Here is a 20,314-nt window from a genome sequence, read left to right as displayed (position 1 = left end):
TGTCCTAGATGGTGTCCACATCCCTCTCAACTGTTCTGCAATTCACTGCAAGATGTATTTTTTCACTTAGCAAGGGCTGTATCACCATTGTCCTTTTATTGGCAGAGCAGCCTTGGGAAAAGTGCATCAGGGAAGATCCAAGTCCTAAACTGACTCCTGCAACTTTGTAAGAATCACTCCAGCCTATTTCATTTCTAGACATGGTCATAGGTCACAGACATCCCCAAAGGCTGCTCTGAAGCACAGATTTATTTTGATATGCAATTTTCCTGAAAACATTGTGTTGTCTTATTCACTCAGGCTTGTTTAAAGCACAAGAAAAATTTAAAATGGAAACAACCGTTCTGATTTGGGTAAAACAAACAGTTAAATTTTGAGAAATTAGAAACATGCTTACATAAAAAGCATTAAGAAAATACAACTCCAAGGGCTTTTCTTGATGCCAGGTTTGTTCTTAGTTGACTGAAAAGAGCCTTAACCTGTTCATTTGTTCTTTATACAGAAACTATTCCTTTCCTTTCAAAAGCTGAGCTCAAGAACACTTGGAACTATGAAAAATAGCTATTTTGCTCCTCAGCATCATGTTTTTCAGTTTTCCATACACAATTAGGAAGTTGATGGGCAATCTGAAGTATTAAAAGTCCTAAACTGTGTCCCAGTTTAAAAGACAAGAAAGATGTTATAACTAAATGCAAGAAGTCAGGTTTAATATTTTAACATCACATGAGGATAATATCAGTCATGTATCATTTAAAAATACCCCAACTTATATGAACAGGCAAACATGTCTGTACAAATGATTAAATAAAGACATTTGCAAAAATTAGCTAGAAGCTAAGAATTGAAAGTAATCCACACTCCCAGAAAACCTCCAAAATTGAACCACCATAATCCTTAAGGAAAAGACATATTCCATTCTGAGGCATTTTCTGTCTTTTGTCTAATCTCACAGATACTGTAAGATTATCACAGCTGTTACTCCTCTGCCACATTTGCTGTTTGACCCACACCCTGCTCTTCACTCCATGCATGCATGCTAGTCCCTTCTAGTTCTTACACACACTCCTGAAGCTGAACAGTGTCAGTTACAAACTGTCTCAATATTTAGTAATACAGAAATAGCCCCATAAAGCTAATAGAATGACCTGTGATTGTATCATTATTAGGAACATGAAATCAGACATGAAGTGTCTTCCATACATGTTTAAGAATATATGGAAGTGACCTAGTGCAGACCATGGTATTTTGACGGAATGTTCTTTATGCTTGCCAGACTCTCAGTTACTGAATCTCATTACAGATCATAATTAGAAATATATGTATATAACACTCCCCAAACCCTTAAAGAAATTCTCCACAGCATGAGACACACTTTCTCTTTCAGCTTCAGATATTTTGAGTCTGATATTTCTTTCTGTATTAAATTAATATATTTATTGAATACCTTTTTTAGAGATTTCTAACCTGAGTTAATGTCATAGATATTTGTCACCATTCAGGAGATCTCTCAAAACAGTGACATTGTGCAGAACATAAAGTGATAGAGTTATAAAACTATGAAGAATACTATTTATTCTTTCCTGTAATGTGTATGTACATGGCCAGTCTGCTTTAAGACCAGATTGGCACTGACTAATAATCATGCTTAGTGAATTTCTGCAACTATAACTTTTATCTGGAACACTGGAAATTATTTTCCACTTCCCTTTGCATACAGATGATCCCATGACGGTCACTTCTGCAGATGGTCCTTTCAAGTTGGCATAGATAGGAGCCAACAGAAATAGTATCTTAAATTGTGGGGTTTGCAATTTAGATTCTTTAAAAACATGCAAAAAATGAGTTCAAATGTAGTATACACAAAATAAAAGTAATTTTACAAGAACGAAGATAATGAGAAATATCTTTAATCTGCTCTTAAGGCTTGAAGTATTTTCAGGGTTGTCATCTATACTTTTTAATCTAAGAACACTGTGCCTTCAGCTAAAATATATGTTAAAATATGCTTAGAAATGTCAATGTTTTCTGACTTTAAATAGATTGAGGAAATCTTTTGTGTTTGTATTAGAGTTGTACTTACCTTCAACATATTAGGGTAATTGGAAACCGGAGTCTAAAATTATATATCTAAAATGCTAAAACCAAATAATCTAGCACCATTTAACCCACCAACATAATTCACATCTCTCTTATACACAACTAGTTCCTCAGTCTTTTTGAGTTAATTACAAAGTTCTATCAGGAGAAATAATGACCATTTGCAGCTGTGTGCTGCACAGGCCTACGAGACTATCACTTTGCACAGCTTGCTCATTCTGGAGTTACCTTTAGTATCTTCCACACCTTAAAACCCATAAAAAGCAGAGACTCAGCAGAATATAAAAAGAATGGACAGCTGGAATCATGGCCCCTCCCAGTAGTTCTGAAACTCATTAGTTAAAGCTAGTACAAGTTTAATAATTTGTACTGGTTGTTATTATAACAAGATTTACTGTAACTAAAGTTAACTCCTGCAAGCCAGTATTACTTTCAAAATTTGTTTTATAGTGCACCTGGTAGTAAACTATCAATGTATTTGCACGTAGCACTGGATGACAGTCATAACCTCCCAGGTGACATATGGCTCTGAGTCTCCTATCCAAACTGCCTAGATTCCCATTGGCATTGTAACACAAATAATTCATTTTAATGATGATAATGCCATTGTGTTCCATCTATGCTATATTAATAATATTATGACTGAATATATTACAATAAAAACCATGAACATCTGCTCTTAAAGACTCACAAACCCAGAAGCCAATTGGAATAACAGGTACTAGCAAACAGTCATGAGAAGCACTTTGTAAGGGGAGACATGAACAGCACACAGGACTGTACTGGGACCTATGTGACCTTAAAACGTGGGATGTCATTTCTACCACAACTAGTAAATTCTAACACAAATTTCTAAAGCACAAACAATAAGTCAAAAATTCAAGTAATGATATTAGACAGCTGAGGTGAAGAAATGTACTTCTCTATTTTAATGAAAATTCAAGGTCAGACTGAGGTCTCAGGAGAAATCCAGTTATTTTGACTCAGTTTGCAGTTCAAACACCTAGATCATGAATTCAGCAAACATCAGGTTGGACTATTGTGCATGAAACAGCTAAGAGTTTTCCTACTCTAGCCTGAAAAAGGAGCTGCCTTTTCAACTCAGAACTAGCTTTTCAGTCTCAAAGACAGCATTGACCTCATCCATATTGCACTGTAGTTTCCTTCAGTTACTTATAAGCCAAAATAAAATGAGTTTTCACAGTACTGTGACCTCCACAACTTCCAGAAGCTCAAATATGCAGTCACATACATTCTTTTCTTGTTTTTAACCTATGTGCTGACCAAAGCTTTCATTGAAGTATACAGTATTCTTAAACTTACAAAGGAAAGAAGCCTTAGTAACTTTAGACTGACATAAAAAGTATTCAACTAAACACATTCACTCCTCAATACAACGATCAGATTAGATGTCAGTTCAGTCCTCTGTATTTGCAAATGACCAGGACTAATATCTAAGAGGCAGGTGCAGAGTGCATTTACAAGCCTTTATTAAAACAAGAAGAGTTTTCTTAATGATATTTACAATTCTCACTGCCCCACTTAGCTGGGCCACAATAAATTGAAGTCTATAAAAGCGCACAGTAGAAATATCATTTTCACTTCTGGTAATGATAATTTGTAACTTGAAAGACCAAGTATTTCATGCTGGTTAACGTTAAAACAAGCGATAGTCTCATGAGACTGAAACTCTTAATGCAGGTGTCAGACACTTGTGGCTCTGATTCCACAAGACAGGAAAGCATGTGCCACAGCTGCGAGATTAATGCACATCTTTTGATGCCCTGCTGAAAGCGCGAGCCTTTGGCTGCTTACAGGATTAACCCCAGACTTATGCAAAAGACATAACCAGTTCTCAGAGTGCTGTTACTAGCAGTGTTCTGCCTATGAAAAATTCAAAGGTTAACAACAGTATCCATCAGATCAAGTACTTTAATTTTTTTAAGTTTTAAATCAGTGATTTAATTTTCAGCTGCTGCGGTTAAAAGAGGAAAGAAAGGGAAAAAGAAAAATAATGTTAAAAAATACATAATATCCATAAAATTACAATTTTTTGAGCCACATGTTAATGGAATGTGATGTGTTACTTAGATCAGAAAAATATTCTTAATTATTTTCATATTTCTTATTTTTATCACATTTTAAGAGAGCGAATTATGTGGCGATAATGCACAAGGTTACGTTGGTTCAGATGATCATAAACATGGTATTTAGGGGCATGGTTTAATGGTGTAATTGGCAGTTGTGGGTTAACAGCTGGACTTGATCTTAAAGGTCTTTCACAACCTAAATGATTCTATGATTCTGTTTTCTTGAAGAAACACTGATCTCAAACTTCTCTGTTATGAAAGCTTTTTGCTAATAGATCTGTCACTATTTTTTTTTTACCTTTTCAGTGTATAATGTGCAGCATAATCCACCAGACTAGAGCCCTTTTCAATAGCCTCAGTAATGCAGTTATCTTCAGTTTCTTCTCAACAGGGGAAAAAAAACCAAAAAGAAAGACAGACAAATATGTTATTCAACAAAATACTTGATAAAATAACTACATTTACAAAATATAGAGGTTAATAACACTATGTATAACTTCTCCCCATTAAAATGATCTCCATATTTTAGTGTTCCTGAAACTAATGATGTGGCTTCTCACCTTTCTGAAAGATAAGGAAGGGCTAGTAAATAAATTCTTCCCTAATTTATAAGGCTTGAAGAACTATATTTTCCTTCTATTTCTTCCAGTATAAATCCAGCTGTGCATGTTAAGTAGTACCAAATGTTAACAGGTCCAGCTGCAATGTGTTGTGTTCTGTGTATGCAATCACGCTCATACGTATTTTTCATTAAACTGTTCTTGGATTGATAGGACAAAGCAGTCTCCCTCACAGGTAATATGAGCTGGCCTGAGCCACGTGAAGAATTTATGCCCATATTCATGCATAATTAACAAACTCCAAGATCTTCTGGGATCTGACCAATGCATGAAAGCCCTATTCACATTTCTCCACCTATGTTTGATGGAAGGATAAATGTGAACCTAAGAATACTTCAGCTGTGCTATTTTGTGTAGTGCTATCATAGAACATATATTATTCTTCTTTTGTGTACATCTAGATTTATATTAAGTGAATCAGTCATATTTAAAGTCCAGTGGTCTAATTCCCATCTGTATTTTGTGTGATCATCCATTTTTTCTTAGAAAATGCATCATAAACAATAATAGATTGCTAGCAACCATTTATGTGCAATTGCTCATCATTTATGTAGAGTGTAATTTTAGGTGATATATTTTATCTGTGGTCCATGTTGTGCTATTTCTGTGATCTTTTTTTTTTGAGTACAGCACTCAGCTCAAGGAAAAGTAATACGCGATGGGAAGTAATCTTTCCTGTCAAAATTCTACTCCACTTTACTAAAGATGTTCTCAGCATCTGAGTAGAACAGTAGTTATTTCTCTTTTTCACCTATGCATGATGAAATATTCAGAAGATTCATTTATGGTTATCATTCAGATTTCTGTTACATCTGAAAATTTTTTTGAGTCTATTAAAAAAAAAAGACTGATCTTCATAGGCCATATAACAGCTAATTATTTTAGAATTCTATATTGCATGATTTTTAATTACTTTTAGGAGTTTCACCTCCAAGAAATATATTATGCTCAAAGTATTGCTCATCATGTGGTATTGATTCAGCCTCTGATCTAAAAGATAAGATACACTTGCTATACTTGAATTCCATTGTCTCTGTTCCTTTTCTACTGAGAAGTATGATTTCAGTATCAATGCAGTATTTCAAAAAATGCATTAATAAACATTATTTGGTGTTGTTCCCATCAGACAAAAGAAAACTTACTATAAAAAAGAATCATCCATCTATTCCATTTATTACAGTCCATATATATTCATTTTGTATTAATTAACATACAACACAGCCTCATTTTAGACCATGTCTTTCCAAACAATTAATATGGAAGCTCCAAGCAGAGAATCCACTATGGAAAATAGATCTGATCTCCTGTTTCACAGTCATGGTCCAAAAACGATTTCCCATTGGAAGTAATGGCTTGGAGATTATTTTTTTGTTTAATTTATTTTGGATAAAATTTTCTTTTATTTGTGATTCTACACTAACTTCAGGTGAAAACCTTCCCAAGGAATCATATTACCATCCCTTATGAATCATATCTACAGCTACATAACTTAATAGAATGTAATGATTGAAATCCTGTTTCTTCATCATCTCTGCCCTACTTTAATGTAAAATTGGTCTCTGCCCAATTCTCTTAAAATTCAATCCAGTATCTGTTATATTTCTAGTCTGCTAGATCTAACTGATTTAGGTTGAACAGAAACAAAATAACTCTGGTGTTTTAAATGGCAAGATTACATTGTCTGAGTATAGGCATCACTGCAATCTCAGATGCTCTAAAATCTCCCTAGTATGCAAAGGTTGCCAGCAGAAAATGGTGCCACAGAGGATGTACACCCTTATGGGCCAGCAGCAGGATGCCGGGTGGGACATCCTATGGCAACTGACCAGCCCAGGATGACAAAATGTAGTGATTGGAAGTCTGGGAAAAAAATCCAGCAATCATGCTTGTAAACATGTCATCTGATATATGAATGTTGCTAAGAAAGTAAAATCACTCCTAGTCAAAGAATAGATAATTAAGATACATTACACACACAAAGTTTTCCTTTGTGAATTTATGGTGTTGCATTGAAAAAAAACCACATGGAATAATTCTCACAGAAGCCCGATAGTGGATTTTGCACATAAATAGAGATTAATCTAAACTGCCATTGCAGTGCCAGCGTATTTTCAGCTTAACACTAATTGTCGACAAAAAAATATAACATGTATTTTTTTTTCTGTTACTTACCAAAGAGGGTATCTTTGCCTATCTGAAGGAAAGAAAAGAAAACAGCTGTGAAGGCTATGGCTGCTGAAAATCTCAAAATAATGAGCACTTTCATCTACAAGAAAGAGGAGATAACTGTTGACAAAATATATACCTTCATCTTCTAATTATAAACCATACTATAAATAATTTCCCCCATATGGTAAATTTTATTTTAAAATTAGATCTGTAGCCACGTGTTTGGCTAAGTTTTTGAAGTTAAAAATAATAATTTTTAGAAATAACTCTAATCCATTCTCTCTCTTTTCCTTCCTTCCTTAGTATTTTTAAACCATTTTGAGAAACTTCTAGGACAAGGAAAGACATAATTTTATTTTATAACATAGTATGTTCTGACAATATTTACAACACTTTGCCTACATATTAGAAATTCAGCAATATTTTACCATTCATTTTGAACTTCTCTGTGCACTGACATGACTGATTGTAAATCAGTCATTGCACATAAGATAGTGAAACTGGCCAAAGTAATAATAACAGGGATCTGACCCTGTTATACTCCTGTCCATGTATAACTGTGGTGTGAAATCAGAACAATGAATATGCTGAGCTAGCCAATGTGAGCTAAATTCTCTATCTTCGTACACTGGTTTTCTGGTACTTCTTGCAGCACTGCAAATATATAAGCTACCCAAGAGGTAACATTTTTCACATGCATTATGTTGATTGGAGATAGAACGATGTAAAATATTTTTAGCTCTATATTCTATCAACATCAAAATTATTAGCTAATACATCAACTAAAAATTCAGGGAAGCAATACTGGCAATAGAAACTCAATGTGAAAACACCCCTTCTTTTCATATTCCACAAGTTAACATGATGAATTTCTTCTGAAAAATGACAAAAGAAAGTTTTATAATCTGACCTTTTTTCTGCTGAGATGATCCTCCACAGTTCTGTACTTTATCGATGGCAGTAACCGTTCTGAAATACGAAAGTGAAGTGATTTCCAGGGGCCCATCTTACCCTGTATCAGCTTTATGCACTGGTACTCACTCAAGCTTTAACAGTGCAAATGGTTTCAAAATCACTTTTGTCACAGTATGTTCCCACAAAGCAGAAACTGACGTTAATGCCTGACTTGTTTATTTTTGTCCTGCTAGGAACCAAGAGCTACCTGTGTAGTCAGTTCTGATAGCAGAGTTGTTTTCAGAGAAATATGAAGGACAAATGATTAGACAAAAAAAAAAAAAAAAAAAAAAAAAAAAAATCGCCATGTTATGCACTAAACTCTGGGTACCCTTTTCACTAGTTCTCTTTATTAATATATTTTACGAATAAAGCAACTTTGTGTCCTATTTCTTGTGCTCTAGCACTGCTGCTTTACCAAAATGGCCATTTTAAAGTCAGAAGATAACCTCCAGATTGCCCACCGATTTCCCTACATCACTTTTTATTTTATTTTGTTCTCTTAGATAATGCATTTTATACTTCTGAGCCTATCTATTTTTATTTATTTACACTTTTCAACCCTATTGTTTCTCCTGACATCAGTATTTAGACCTAAAGAATCGAACTGGCTGGGTTTTTTCCACTTCCAATATAGGCAGGGAGGTCTAAATCAGTTGGAATCAGGATTGAGGATTGCCTCATTTCGTTTTTGCTGGTCTTGACAGGGAGATCACAAGGTGGAGCCAAAGATCAGTATTTTGATCTCTGCCATAGGTGATGTGTAAAGCAGGTGTTGGGTAGCAGGGAGCATCCTGGAGCTTGTGGCTGCGGTCTATGGTGGTGAAAGAAAACCTATCATCATGTGAACTGACCGGAGGAAAAACTCAAGGTTGCTGCTACAGCAAACTTCAGTTCAGGAATATCATCCATGACCTGTTCACTGCAAAGGTGGGTGGACATGGGTGAAAAGTAAGCACAGGGTAAATGGAAACAGACCTCTCTTGGAAAAGTAGGTTTATGCTCCTTAGTTGGGTGCTTTAAGGATGCAGACAAGAAGTGAAACTTGCAATACCTCTTTAAGACCACTCCAGTTTATAAATCTTTTAAGGTTGTTTCCTTACCTAAGAAGATTGACTTCTTCCATGTCAGAGCAAAGCATCAAGAAAAGCATATCCATTCCAAACACCTAATAGAATAAGGAGCTTTCACCTGTATCCTTTCATATACTTTTCAAGTATCACAGGTTTCTTTTCTAAGAGTTGAGGGGCTTTCTTAAAGTGAAAAGCAGGTGTGATTTTCTTTATGGTTTCACAGTCAAAAATCAAAGCTTCCTCCTTTAATTCAAGAAGAGCTTTCCTACAGTAAGGTTTGTTTAAATAAACATCATTAACCTTTGCTCATTGGTTGAAGTTGAAGTATTTGTCAACAGTGGGCTTTAAGTGGTTACATGCAGTAAATTGATCTGTGATGAAAAATTTGGATGGCAGCATCTATTTTGTGCTTTTAATTTAAGAGTATAAATGTTTAGCTCCCCATTGAGTTGAGGGAGTCCCTCCCTCAAGCACAGTTTTAGTTAGAACATGTGAGAAATCTTAATTACACCGAACTGATACAAAGAGATGATGTTGTATTCCCATTCTTACTGGAGTTCATTCGTAGTCCTGCTACTGAAATCTGCTAGAAAAGAATTAAGAGGGCAAAGTTTAGTGGCTCAAGAACAACTTCAATTTTTTGCATCCAAGATTTATATATTGCCCTCATGTTGTCAGTGCAGACAATTTGGATTAATATGTTGCTGAATGTATCCCCCTTGTTCTGGCTTCTCATCTTAAGCCATTCTTTCTTCAGAAAGGGTGTCAGACCTTTCTGCCCAGCAATGAAACTTCACAGATCAATGACTGTCTAAACATGGAATACAAGACAGGTATGAAACAGTTCTTATGCTAAACAGCAACCTTAAGAAAAGCTGCAGTGAACCTTAACAGTTAGTCATATTAATGCTACTATGCTTAAATTAACTCATTCAAATGATAATATTCCCCAGATTTGAATCTGCACATGAGGAATAGTAATGTATCTGTGTTCTTAAAAGTTAAAGACCTATAAAGTAAATCTTTGAGTTGTTGATTAAAAAGATAAATTCTGCTTAAGGAAATATCCAAAAGCAATAGAATTTCACATTATTCACACATCTGAATTTCTGCAGACCTACTATGATATTCAGAAAAAATATCTCATACTTAAAATATTATGTAATTGCAACTGATGTTTGATACAGAGAACAGACACATTTCTATAACCTCAGAACTTTTACATTTGCACTGTAACAGCCTGCAAGCCCTACCAGACTCCCGGAGACATCATCAGTTTTTAAAAGCACTGGATTAGAATGAGAGACCTCCAAGATAAATCTGTGCAGCTGTAGGAGCTGTTTTTGATAGCAGATTACACCATTTTGTAGTATTTAGTGGCAATCTTGGGCTCTAGCATAGCACGAAGGACACTTGGTTAATATGGATGTCTAATCTATAATAGAAAAATTAGTCTCTGATCTCTTCTGGCTATTAAAATTCCAAGACTACTCCTTTGCAAGAGAGCTAAAGAGCATATATAACTGCAAAATACTCCAACAGAAGCAATTTTGCTGAAGTTCCAGCTTACCATCATACAAACAACAGCAATTAGTCTTGTTCTAGTTACTTCAGAAAAATGTCACCAAGTCAAAAAATGCAAGAAAAAGGTGAAAGGAAAATAGTTTACTAGGAGAGATCAGTTTAGCTGGGTTTCATCAATACCACGACTGCTAGTCATTTTAAACACTTAGTTTTTTTTCCTGGAATTAATTCCATTTTATTAGAAACATTTTTTGCTATTACTCTCTTTAATTAGGGAAGACCTTGCAGAGGTCTCTGAAGTCAGAAATGGGACGAAGAGGGTGAATAGGTAACAATCATTCTGTGTATTCCAGTATAGAACTAAGAGTCAGGTAGGTGGCAGGCTTCAAACAAACAAACAAACAAGCAAATAAACTAACAGCAATTATTTAGATAACACATAATAATACCACAAAACAACTTGTGTTAAGAAATTTTGGTAAAAATTTTCATATGAGTTCATGGAAATGTTATGACAATTTTGTGGAATAAAAATATATTGAGGCCTATGAAATAGAAGATTTGCATCAGGAATCCCCTGAATCACAAATTTACTATGGCTGGAATTTTTCTTGTCCTTTTTTGCCAGGCTTCTCTCGGCACTAACTGTTGCTTTTTGTGAAATGCAAAATATAAAGCTAAATGGAAGTTAGGAGTAATTTTTATGGTTTATGTGTAGACTTGTAGACTTGAAGCTTGCCTTAATTGGTATATGTAACTGTTAAATTAAAGGATAAATCACTTACATTGGTGGCTAAATATTTCTATAGCAATGGAATAGTTCAGATATTATTCTAGTCTTTTTACTGGATATTGGTGCATCCCATTCTGAAGAGCCTTATTCTCTCTCCACACTGTCCAAAAAGCTGGGGCTTCTCTAGGCTGGATGCCTTTCCCAAAATCAGGCATTACTGCTTTCAAGGTTGTGACAGGGAAGCCCCTCTGTGGGCACAAATGGTACAATGACTTGGAGAGCAGTGCTTGAATTCCTCCTCACACTTAAATGTTTTCTGCTGGTCTGCTTTAATGAATTGCCGGGTAGGTTGCATTTTCCCAAGTGTGGTATTGACTTTCCAAATTTATTATTTAATTTTAAATTTTTATTTTATTTTATTAATTCAAAGATAAAGGCAATGGTAGATATTAACACAGTAAGAAATCGTTTCAGGGGTGGAATTGTCAGTTTGGAGAAAGAGCTAATAAGGGGAAACAAACAGCCAGTGAAAAATTAGGCTTCTATTCATCAAATCAAGTAATAAAAGAATCTCTCAATGGCCACCAGCTCATTAGATGGATTGTTCACTAGACACATCTTACATTATAAACACATTTTGTTAATTGAAAAACACATTTTAAATCTAAGGAGATACTCTTGAACTGCTTTCATCCAAGTTCATATTCACTCAGGCAAATGAGTATGCTTCTGAATTAATCTCCAAATTTCCATTAGTCTGCCACAAATCAGGAAAGTAAATGATCTGAAGAAGTTAAATGAAACAGTTTTCATGAGCACTGATATTAAGTGGTCACACAGCACTACTCTCTGGGACATTTAGTGTTCAAGTGAGCCTTATGACTGAGTAATACAAACATCTTGGCTATTTGACGTCATGTCAAGGTTCCACAAATCTTGAGCTGTTATTTTTAATGCCCTGATGAGTTTGTAGCATTCTGTAGCTAGATAAAGTATGCTTTAGAAAACTCTCAGACTGAAGGAAAAAGAGATGTTATAACTTTCTTATTTTTACATTGAAACATCCTGATGAAAAAGGCACATGAGAATTACTGAGCATGCAGCATTAAACAGTAACAAATGACAAGAATGAAACCCATCATATAGAAATTAGTATTAACAAGAATCAACACTTCATAAACGTCTAGGCAAAGATCACCAAATACCTGAAGGACTAGGAAAGAAAGAGCGTGTGTGTGTGTATACATGGAATTACAACACACAAAAGAACTCATCTTTTGCTGAAATCTTCTTCATACAATCAAATATAAAGTGATGTCTTCAGAAATAAGTTGTGCAGACAATATACACGTGTTAAGAGAATCTTGAAAATCTGTGACTCGGAAGAAAAAAAAAGATAGAAAGAAATCATCACTGATTCTCAACAGACTTTTCAGGTTAATGATCTGGCAAGAGAAAACAATGTGTGCCCCTGTGATTTAAAAGGATAATAATAACAATAATAATAACAACAATAATAATAGATCTCGTGTCAATTTATGGAATCGATAGCACTACTACAAGTTCATCACATCCACTTCTGATGTCTGGAGACTGTGAGTAAGCTTTAACAATGTGAGGCTTAAAGCAAGAAAAATGCTTGGTTTGGTGAGAGTGCTGAGGATTGACACCTAATGCAGTTGAGTACACACACTTGGAAAAAAAACATAGGGAAGCTTTCAGTTCTTCAGGAAAAAAAGGTCTAAGATAATACAATACCTGTGGTCTATACTGGAGTTAAGCAAACTTGCCTACGAAATAAAACATAACATGCAACTAGCACAAAACCAATTAAACATTGAAAGATGTTACAAGGGTGTGTAATGAGGATGAAAAAGACGGAAAGCTTTCTGCATAGGCTCCTGGCCTCCTGGACATGCCTTAGTTCAGGGCTCTCACTGCAATTTCCTTGGGTATCTGTAACCAGTGCTGTAGCACCAGCTCTGTGCAAGAAGGAGCACACATCCAAGAACGGTCAGAAAGAATACCAGATTTCTGCCTCCCCCCATCTTCTCATCACTCCTCCCGCAAACGTAGCTAACACCTCCGTGCTGCCCTTCCTGTCCTCCCCAGCCCACACTCCTGCCCTGCTTCCTGGCCTTGCTCTGCTGTGGGCACTGAGGAGCTCTGCCTGGGCAGTCCCCTGTTGATGACCACCTGGCTGGTTGATTTTTTAACCACCTCCTTAGTGCAGAGTATATAATTGTACGTAGGCAGTTAATTATGGGTAGTCTGTGTTGAGGTGTTGCCTGGCAGATCAGCTCATGTATATATTGCTGTAAACCACCTGGAAATTTTTGCATATTGCTATGGGTACCACAGTTAGAAAATATCCAAGTCTGTTTTTCCTACTAACGTACTCTTTATTTCTTCAGTTATACAGTTGATCCCTGATGTACAAGGTAGACCTTTCCTGGCTGACAGAAAGACAGATCTATCTACTAATCACATCACTGGTATTTGACAGCAGAATTGTTTGCCTTCTGAGAGAATCACGGTTCCCATCAAAAATAATGAAATCGGTATTAATGAGAAACATACACTTAGGAGAAATGTCCTTTGGTGGGAAGCAGCTTTTGTAGATGTTTTTTGGTAGCACACTGGCAACATGTGCTCCCAAAAGGAGCTCTAACCTTACTTTGTTGCATTGCTGAACATACACAAAATACATATTTATGTTACTGTAATATAAGTGCTGTAAGTCCATACCATGTCTTGTACTGTGTAATTTTACCTTAGGGATAATCTTAACTCAGATCCCCAATCTTTGCTGATATACTTTATTTTACTAGTATCAAAGTACTAAAAGAGTCTTCACTAGAGAAACAGTTTGATTAAAAAAGGGTGCTCATTGATCAGTTTTTCAAGTTGATTAAATGTGGCCAGCATGGAAGACAGAAACATTTCAAACTCTTCACTATGGGAAGGAATGGGCCCAATAACATGCCAAGGCTTTCCTGATGGACAGGCTCCTTTGTAGGACAAAATGAACTTCCTAGACCTCTATAACGGGAGAACATGATTAATCAATTTTGTGTGGCTATTCATCCATAAATAAGGACACACTATATGACAGGACCAGTAGAAGCTGTGGGATATGACAAATGTAATGTGTTTGAAGAACCATGAATAAGAAATGACTCCTCTACCTTCAGAAATCATTAAGCAGTCTGAAGTCATGTGTATAACTCATACAGATGTGTTTATAATCATATATCATTTAAAACCAAATATTATTATGACACCAAGTAGCTTTTCTTAATATACATAAATCTGGGAATGATTTCCATATTCTCTTCCCCCTGAGGCACAGAGAAGTTCAGATCCTCAACTTGCTTTCAGTTGCTGCCTAAACTGCAATAGCACCTAAGTACCTGAATTTGCATTAATAAAAGTCATCACATTTGTGTGCCTGCACAATGGCATAACTGTCCAGCAGTGTAACACAGAGCCCAAACAGCCTGTGATATGGGGGAGGCAATGCTCATCCTCACAGTTTTCTTCTTCTCAGGTCTGTCTGTACAGATGAACCCAGTGGCCTACTGTCCCTTCTCAAGTATTTAGGCACAGGGGAGAGCTATTCACACACAGGGAAAAGCAGTGGGGAGGAAAGGAAGATGCTGATGAGTACAGATCTTGTATTAGAGATTTTTTCACCAAAGGAGTATGCCCCGAATGCTCTGAATTAACTGTCACCTCTTGAGATCTCAATAGAGACAAAGAAAAACAGCTTCATTTGCTGATGCAGTGAATACATCTGCCTTATCAGAAAGGTGACTTTTATGCAACCTTGCATAAAAGATTTAAATACTCCACTGCCATATCAACACTAGTTTAAGCAAAGTTGGTGGTGGCATAGGAAGCACGTCTTGGGTAATGTGATGTACTTTCACTGTCAGACAGAGATTAGCACAGGCTGGGAAAGGCAGATGCAAGCAGGTTAGAAGGAGGTAGGAGGTGCCAGAAAAAGCATGTGTATCCTTTAATGGGGGAACATGCAAAAAGTGGCAACAGTAATGGGCAGTAAAAGGCATAACTTTCCTGGAATTCTGCCTGTGCCAGTCACAGTAATTATATGGCAGGACAAAGCTGCCAGCAGCAATGTTTGTTTTCTGTGCAACAGCCAGGCTGTGGTATACATAATTAGCAAGCAGATGGCTATAGCCCCACAGGGACCATAGTTTGTGACAACTTTTGCACTCCACTGCTTGTGTCATAACATTCTTTTTAAAATAGTGCACGTGCCAGGTCTGGGTAATGGTTTAACAGATGCTTCATTTTGGTTTCAGGACAGTAGATGCAGAAAAGTTTTTCTGAGATCCAGAAAGGAGATGCTCTCAAAGCTACGGATGTTCTAGTACGTACAACCTCATACAGGCATACATATGATCCTTTAGCCCTAAATTCAGTGTGGGCGTTTAAGGAGGAGAAAGGTGCAGAAGACAGTGGGCTTGTCCCTTTGCATAAGAGCCCAGTACTTTATGGCTGACCCAATGTAGTGAACTGACTGGTTTGCTCTATTTTTGGACTGCAGAATTTGGATCTGAGATCTGTAGGCTAGACGTAGTTTTAGAAGATGCTGAAGGCTGAACAGGCATGGTCACAGGGTGCCTTAGTTACATGGGCCCTCTTACAGAAATGTAAAAGGTCCTCCATTAAAAGTATTATTAGTATTATCCTATGTCTACCAGTATTTTTTCGTATTTCAGAGCACCTCGTATTGACCGACTGAAATAGCTCTCAGGAATAAAAAGCTTGCTCAGAGAATGAAATAGGTAGGAATGAACTGGCAAAGTAGTTAGTCAAGAGGCTCTGGGTATGCTTAGATACAATACTTGTTCAAAAATAAAATTGCGGCCTCTCATTTAAATCTGCTTCATGGGTCAGTGTTAACATGACCTGTGTGGGTAAGCCATCACATTCAGCCAGCTCAGCTGTCTCCACACCCTTTACGGGCTGCTCTGACTCTTTTCCTCACTAGTTTCTTTTGAAAACTGCAATTACTTTCTCCTCTTTTCTTTCCAGCTGTATCTTACCTTGATCTTATTTATCTCCTAAAGTTTCACTTTTCCTCCATGTTCCCCACATTAGCCTAAGCTTTGAGGTATAAGGGTCTCACCCTTTCCTTAAAGTGCGTGCATCAATCTCTAAAGTGAGTTGTGATCTCTAAATCTCTAAAAGAGCACAAATTGCAACAAAATAGCTCTGAAAATAGATAAGATTTAAATACCCTGGGCAAGACATTAAAATACAAGGCACTCTCCTTCTGAGGTCCTTCCTTCCAGCCCTGATTTTCTCTAGCAATTTTTGGTAATTTTATGGTTCTAAGAAACTATCGACTCATCAGCATCACCTTACAACCCTGCTTTGATGCAGTGTTTTTTTTTGGATCCCGCTTCACCCCCCCACTGCAGCATGCTCAGTGTTAATGTCTCAAAGTGGGTGGCACCATGTGGATTCTCAGTCAAAGGTACAGGCATTTGCCACTTTTCCAGGCCAGGACACCTTCCCTCTATCCCTTCCCTCACATACCTTTACCTGTCTCACTGTCGTCATGCAGGTTCCCCTTGCTGATCCCACATTTCTATTTCCAGTTTTTCAACGCCTTCTCATGCCCCCACCTTCCCTGTGCTCTGCCTTTCTCCATCTCTCCCTCTCTGTTTTGCCTTTTAGGGTATTTTGTATCTAACGGGGAGGGTCTCACATGCTTTAAAAACCATAAACATGTAATACTTTATGTTAGTTAGACAAGTATCCTGTAAGTAAAATCTTTTGATTTTGTAGCTCTCCCTACCAGTCAGATTGGTGTAGGTCTGCAGGAAGGACCTAGGGTTGCTGGTTTGGGAACTACCTACTCTAAGAGCACAAGAAAAGACTGGTCTGCAAATCTGAGCTTGTTACAGCTTCTCAGGTAAGAAAACGTGGGGTCTTAGACCACTTACCTCTGTGCTGGGTAGGCAGTAAGTATTTCATGCAACGGGAGTTTCACAAATGGCAGAGATACTGACAAGTAGTCTTAAGCTCTTCTTGCTCTACTTTTGACACCATCAAGTTCCCCCTTCGGATGCACAAAAGCTGCACCTGAATCATTAAACAAGGCTGTGTATGAACAACCAAGTCCAGCTCTCAGAATAAAGAAAAGGAAGACGACCTTTCCCCTTCAGGTACTTAAAAAATAACCTACCATTTCTCTGTCAGGTGCCACGCTACCAGCCCTGAGTTCACAGGCTGCAGTGAAGGCTAAGTTGACCTAGTTTAATAAAAGTGACCTGTGAGGAAGAGCTCTCTTTTGTGGAAAAATTCAGGAAGTTAAAACTAACAGAAATCAGCATTTCAAACCATAAGAACAAAAGAAATTTTATTACTTTAAAATTAGCCACTGTCTAGAAGTTGGGGTTTTTCTGCAGTTGAAAAAGAGTATTTTTTTTCCTTATCAGCAGGAATTGTCTTCTTTTTTGAGCTACTTACTGCAGAGAATAATTTGGCTCTGTCATTCCAAGCATGAAGTAGAACAAACCTTCTGAAATAGTTAATATAATTTTGTGCAAAGCAATTATGTCCATTTCCACAAGAAGCACAATTTACTACCACAGGGAAGTGAAAAAGTCCAATCTGTCATAGTAAAATGCACATAAATGAGACTGTAGTCACAACTCTGCATTTTTCCTCTTTGGAAAGGGGACCAGAGCTCAGGATTACACCTCCCCGCATGATTGCCCTGCCTGCTGGGTTACCAAAGCTTGCACCTTAATCTGTGCTTACTCTTTCTTTCCAGCACACCTGCCTCCTCCCCTTGATAGTAGCACAACCTCAGCAGGAGGCCAAAAAGCGCTGCCATTCACCCCAGCCTCTTGAGATGAAGAGGGCAGCTACAACAGAGCACCTAAAGGCTCTGGGCACACACCGAGGCACAGAGGAGTAGGTGATTAAAGAGCATGCAGCCCCCCTGGCTGTCTGCCCTGCCCCTCCTGTCCTTCCTGCTGCTCAGAGGCTGGCATAGGAAACCAGACCTCTTCAGGGACTGCTGGAATTAAAATGCCAGACTGTGACCTACGGTGTAGGCACGTAGTCTCTGCAGCCTCTTCTCAGGGAGCAACCCTGAGCAGAGAGGGGAGACAGGAAACTATAGCATCTTAAACCCTAGCTGCTCTAAGAGTTCCCTTGAGAAAAGAATATTTCCCCCTTTGAATCCAGTGCTGTAATCACCAGGCAGTTAAATAATGGGGTCACTCTGCCTCTCCCCACCTGGAAGTACATATTTTAATAGAAACAGCAGCTGCTATGTCATTTAGTCATTTACCTTTTTTTTTAAAAAAAAACTTTACCTTTTTAAAAACTGTTTTATTATTATTTTGCCATTTACCTTTTTCAGATTCTCCTCCCCACTCTACAAGTGGGGTGGGTGGAACGAGCGAGCAGCTGTGCAGTACTGATTTGCCAGCTGGGGTTAAACCTTGATAGAATTATGCCCAGCTCTGAAAGCTGTGAGCATTTAGCTGTTCCGCACCTTTCAGTTCAGGTATCAGCACTGATCTCTCACTGGAACAGATGCATATCATGGTCATTATGTCTCCCAATAAATCCCAACTGGCTGCATGCAAACCATGGGAAGCGGGAACGCTTCCAATTCCTTATTCTAGATTATAGACAAAGACCAGACCCTGACTCTGTCTTGCCCTGTCTGAGGCTGAAAGCACATGTTATGTATCCCACTCTCCATACCTTGTTTTTCATGGCCAAAATTAATCTTCATGGCTGAAGGAAGCTGCTATAGCCAGGTCCCCTTGCTGGTTGACAACAAGGGCTGCAGGCTCCATCATGGATCACACCTAGCTTTTTCATAGCAACTAGATCAAGCCAACAACGATTTATTAAATGAGGGATGAAATGTGACTAAGTCCTTTACTGATCCAATTACAAAACTTTTATTTTCAAAAGAAACCCACCAAACCACAGATGATAAAATATAAACCTCAGATGACTGCTGCCAAATCTCTTATATTTATTTCATAAATGAGAAAAAAACCACCAATGAGCAATAAATCATTTATTCAAAAACATCTATACAAAATAACACTCTTGGAGATAAACACTTTTACATTTTTAAAGTGCATCTCTTCATTGCTACAATATTTGATTTACTAATTTACACTGTACATTTATAATTTATAAAAAAAATAATTGGTGAATTTTTTCCAGTTGGATGTTAGTGACTGTGACAGGGAGCACATATTCCATTATAGAAATCACTTTTGAAGTGTGTACATATACAAATTATTCATATCCAGATGTAGAGACAACACTGTGACAATAGCAAGAGTATCACTAGAAAGTGGAATTACAGTATACTGTATGATAATTGGTTCTCTTGTTATATAAAAGGTTATTTAAAAGTGCAAAGTATATACACTCTGCCTTTATATTACTTCCCAGTTTAATCTTTACTACTTATGAAAACCCCTTCTGACTTCCTGAACTGAACAAATGAAATTACAGTAATTTTACACTACATAAATCTACAATCATGCACATGTTGCAAGGCTGCATTTCCAACTAAAAAAAAAACAACAAACAAAACCAAACAAAAGCAAAGCTACACACACAAAACATACTGCATTTCAGGTGCTTTTTTAAATTTGCCAACTGAAATACATACAATGTGTAACAAGATATATAATGAATAGCATTTAGATGTGAAACATTATGAGTATGAAAAATTACTGTTATATTTTCTAGTTTGTTAATTACAGAATTAATTGTAAGTATTTCCCTATACTACGATGATCACATTTACATCATCATTTTGTTGCACGATATTTTGGCCCCCGATACAACCTTCCACTAAAAGGGAAAGAAACCTGCAATACGCAAAAACTCATTAAAAAAAAAAATAAAATCAACGAACATTTAATTGCCACATGGCCAAGATAAACAGCATTCAAACAGTTTCTATATGCCTGTATAGAATTCTGATATCTATTTAGCTTTTGCTCTATTATGAACTGCTGAAGTAAT

At 37.0% G+C, this 20,314-nt stretch overlaps 1 protein-coding gene across 1 annotated transcript in view; it reads right to left on the bottom strand.

Annotated features, from left to right (window-relative positions):
- The window catches only part of TPO (thyroid peroxidase), a 46,375-nt gene extending 39,302 nt beyond the window's left edge, over positions 1 to 7,073 (bottom strand). The window contains exons 1-2 of the mRNA XM_055714304.1: positions 6,980 to 7,073; positions 4,486 to 4,567 (exon numbers count right to left, since the gene is read on the bottom strand). Coding sequence (XP_055570279.1) covers positions 4,486 to 4,567; positions 6,980 to 7,073 — 176 coding nt within the window. The remainder of the gene's footprint in view (positions 1 to 4,485; positions 4,568 to 6,979) is intronic.
- Positions 7,074 to 20,314: the final 13,241 nt, after the last annotated feature.

Source organism: Falco cherrug, chromosome 6, assembly GCF_023634085.1.
Source record: "Falco cherrug isolate bFalChe1 chromosome 6, bFalChe1.pri, whole genome shotgun sequence".
In the NCBI taxonomy this organism is placed as follows: Eukaryota; Metazoa; Chordata; class Aves; order Falconiformes; family Falconidae; genus Falco; species Falco cherrug.
The sequence above is the reverse complement of the archived record's forward strand: the minus strand, read 5'-3'. Positions and strand labels throughout refer to the sequence as shown.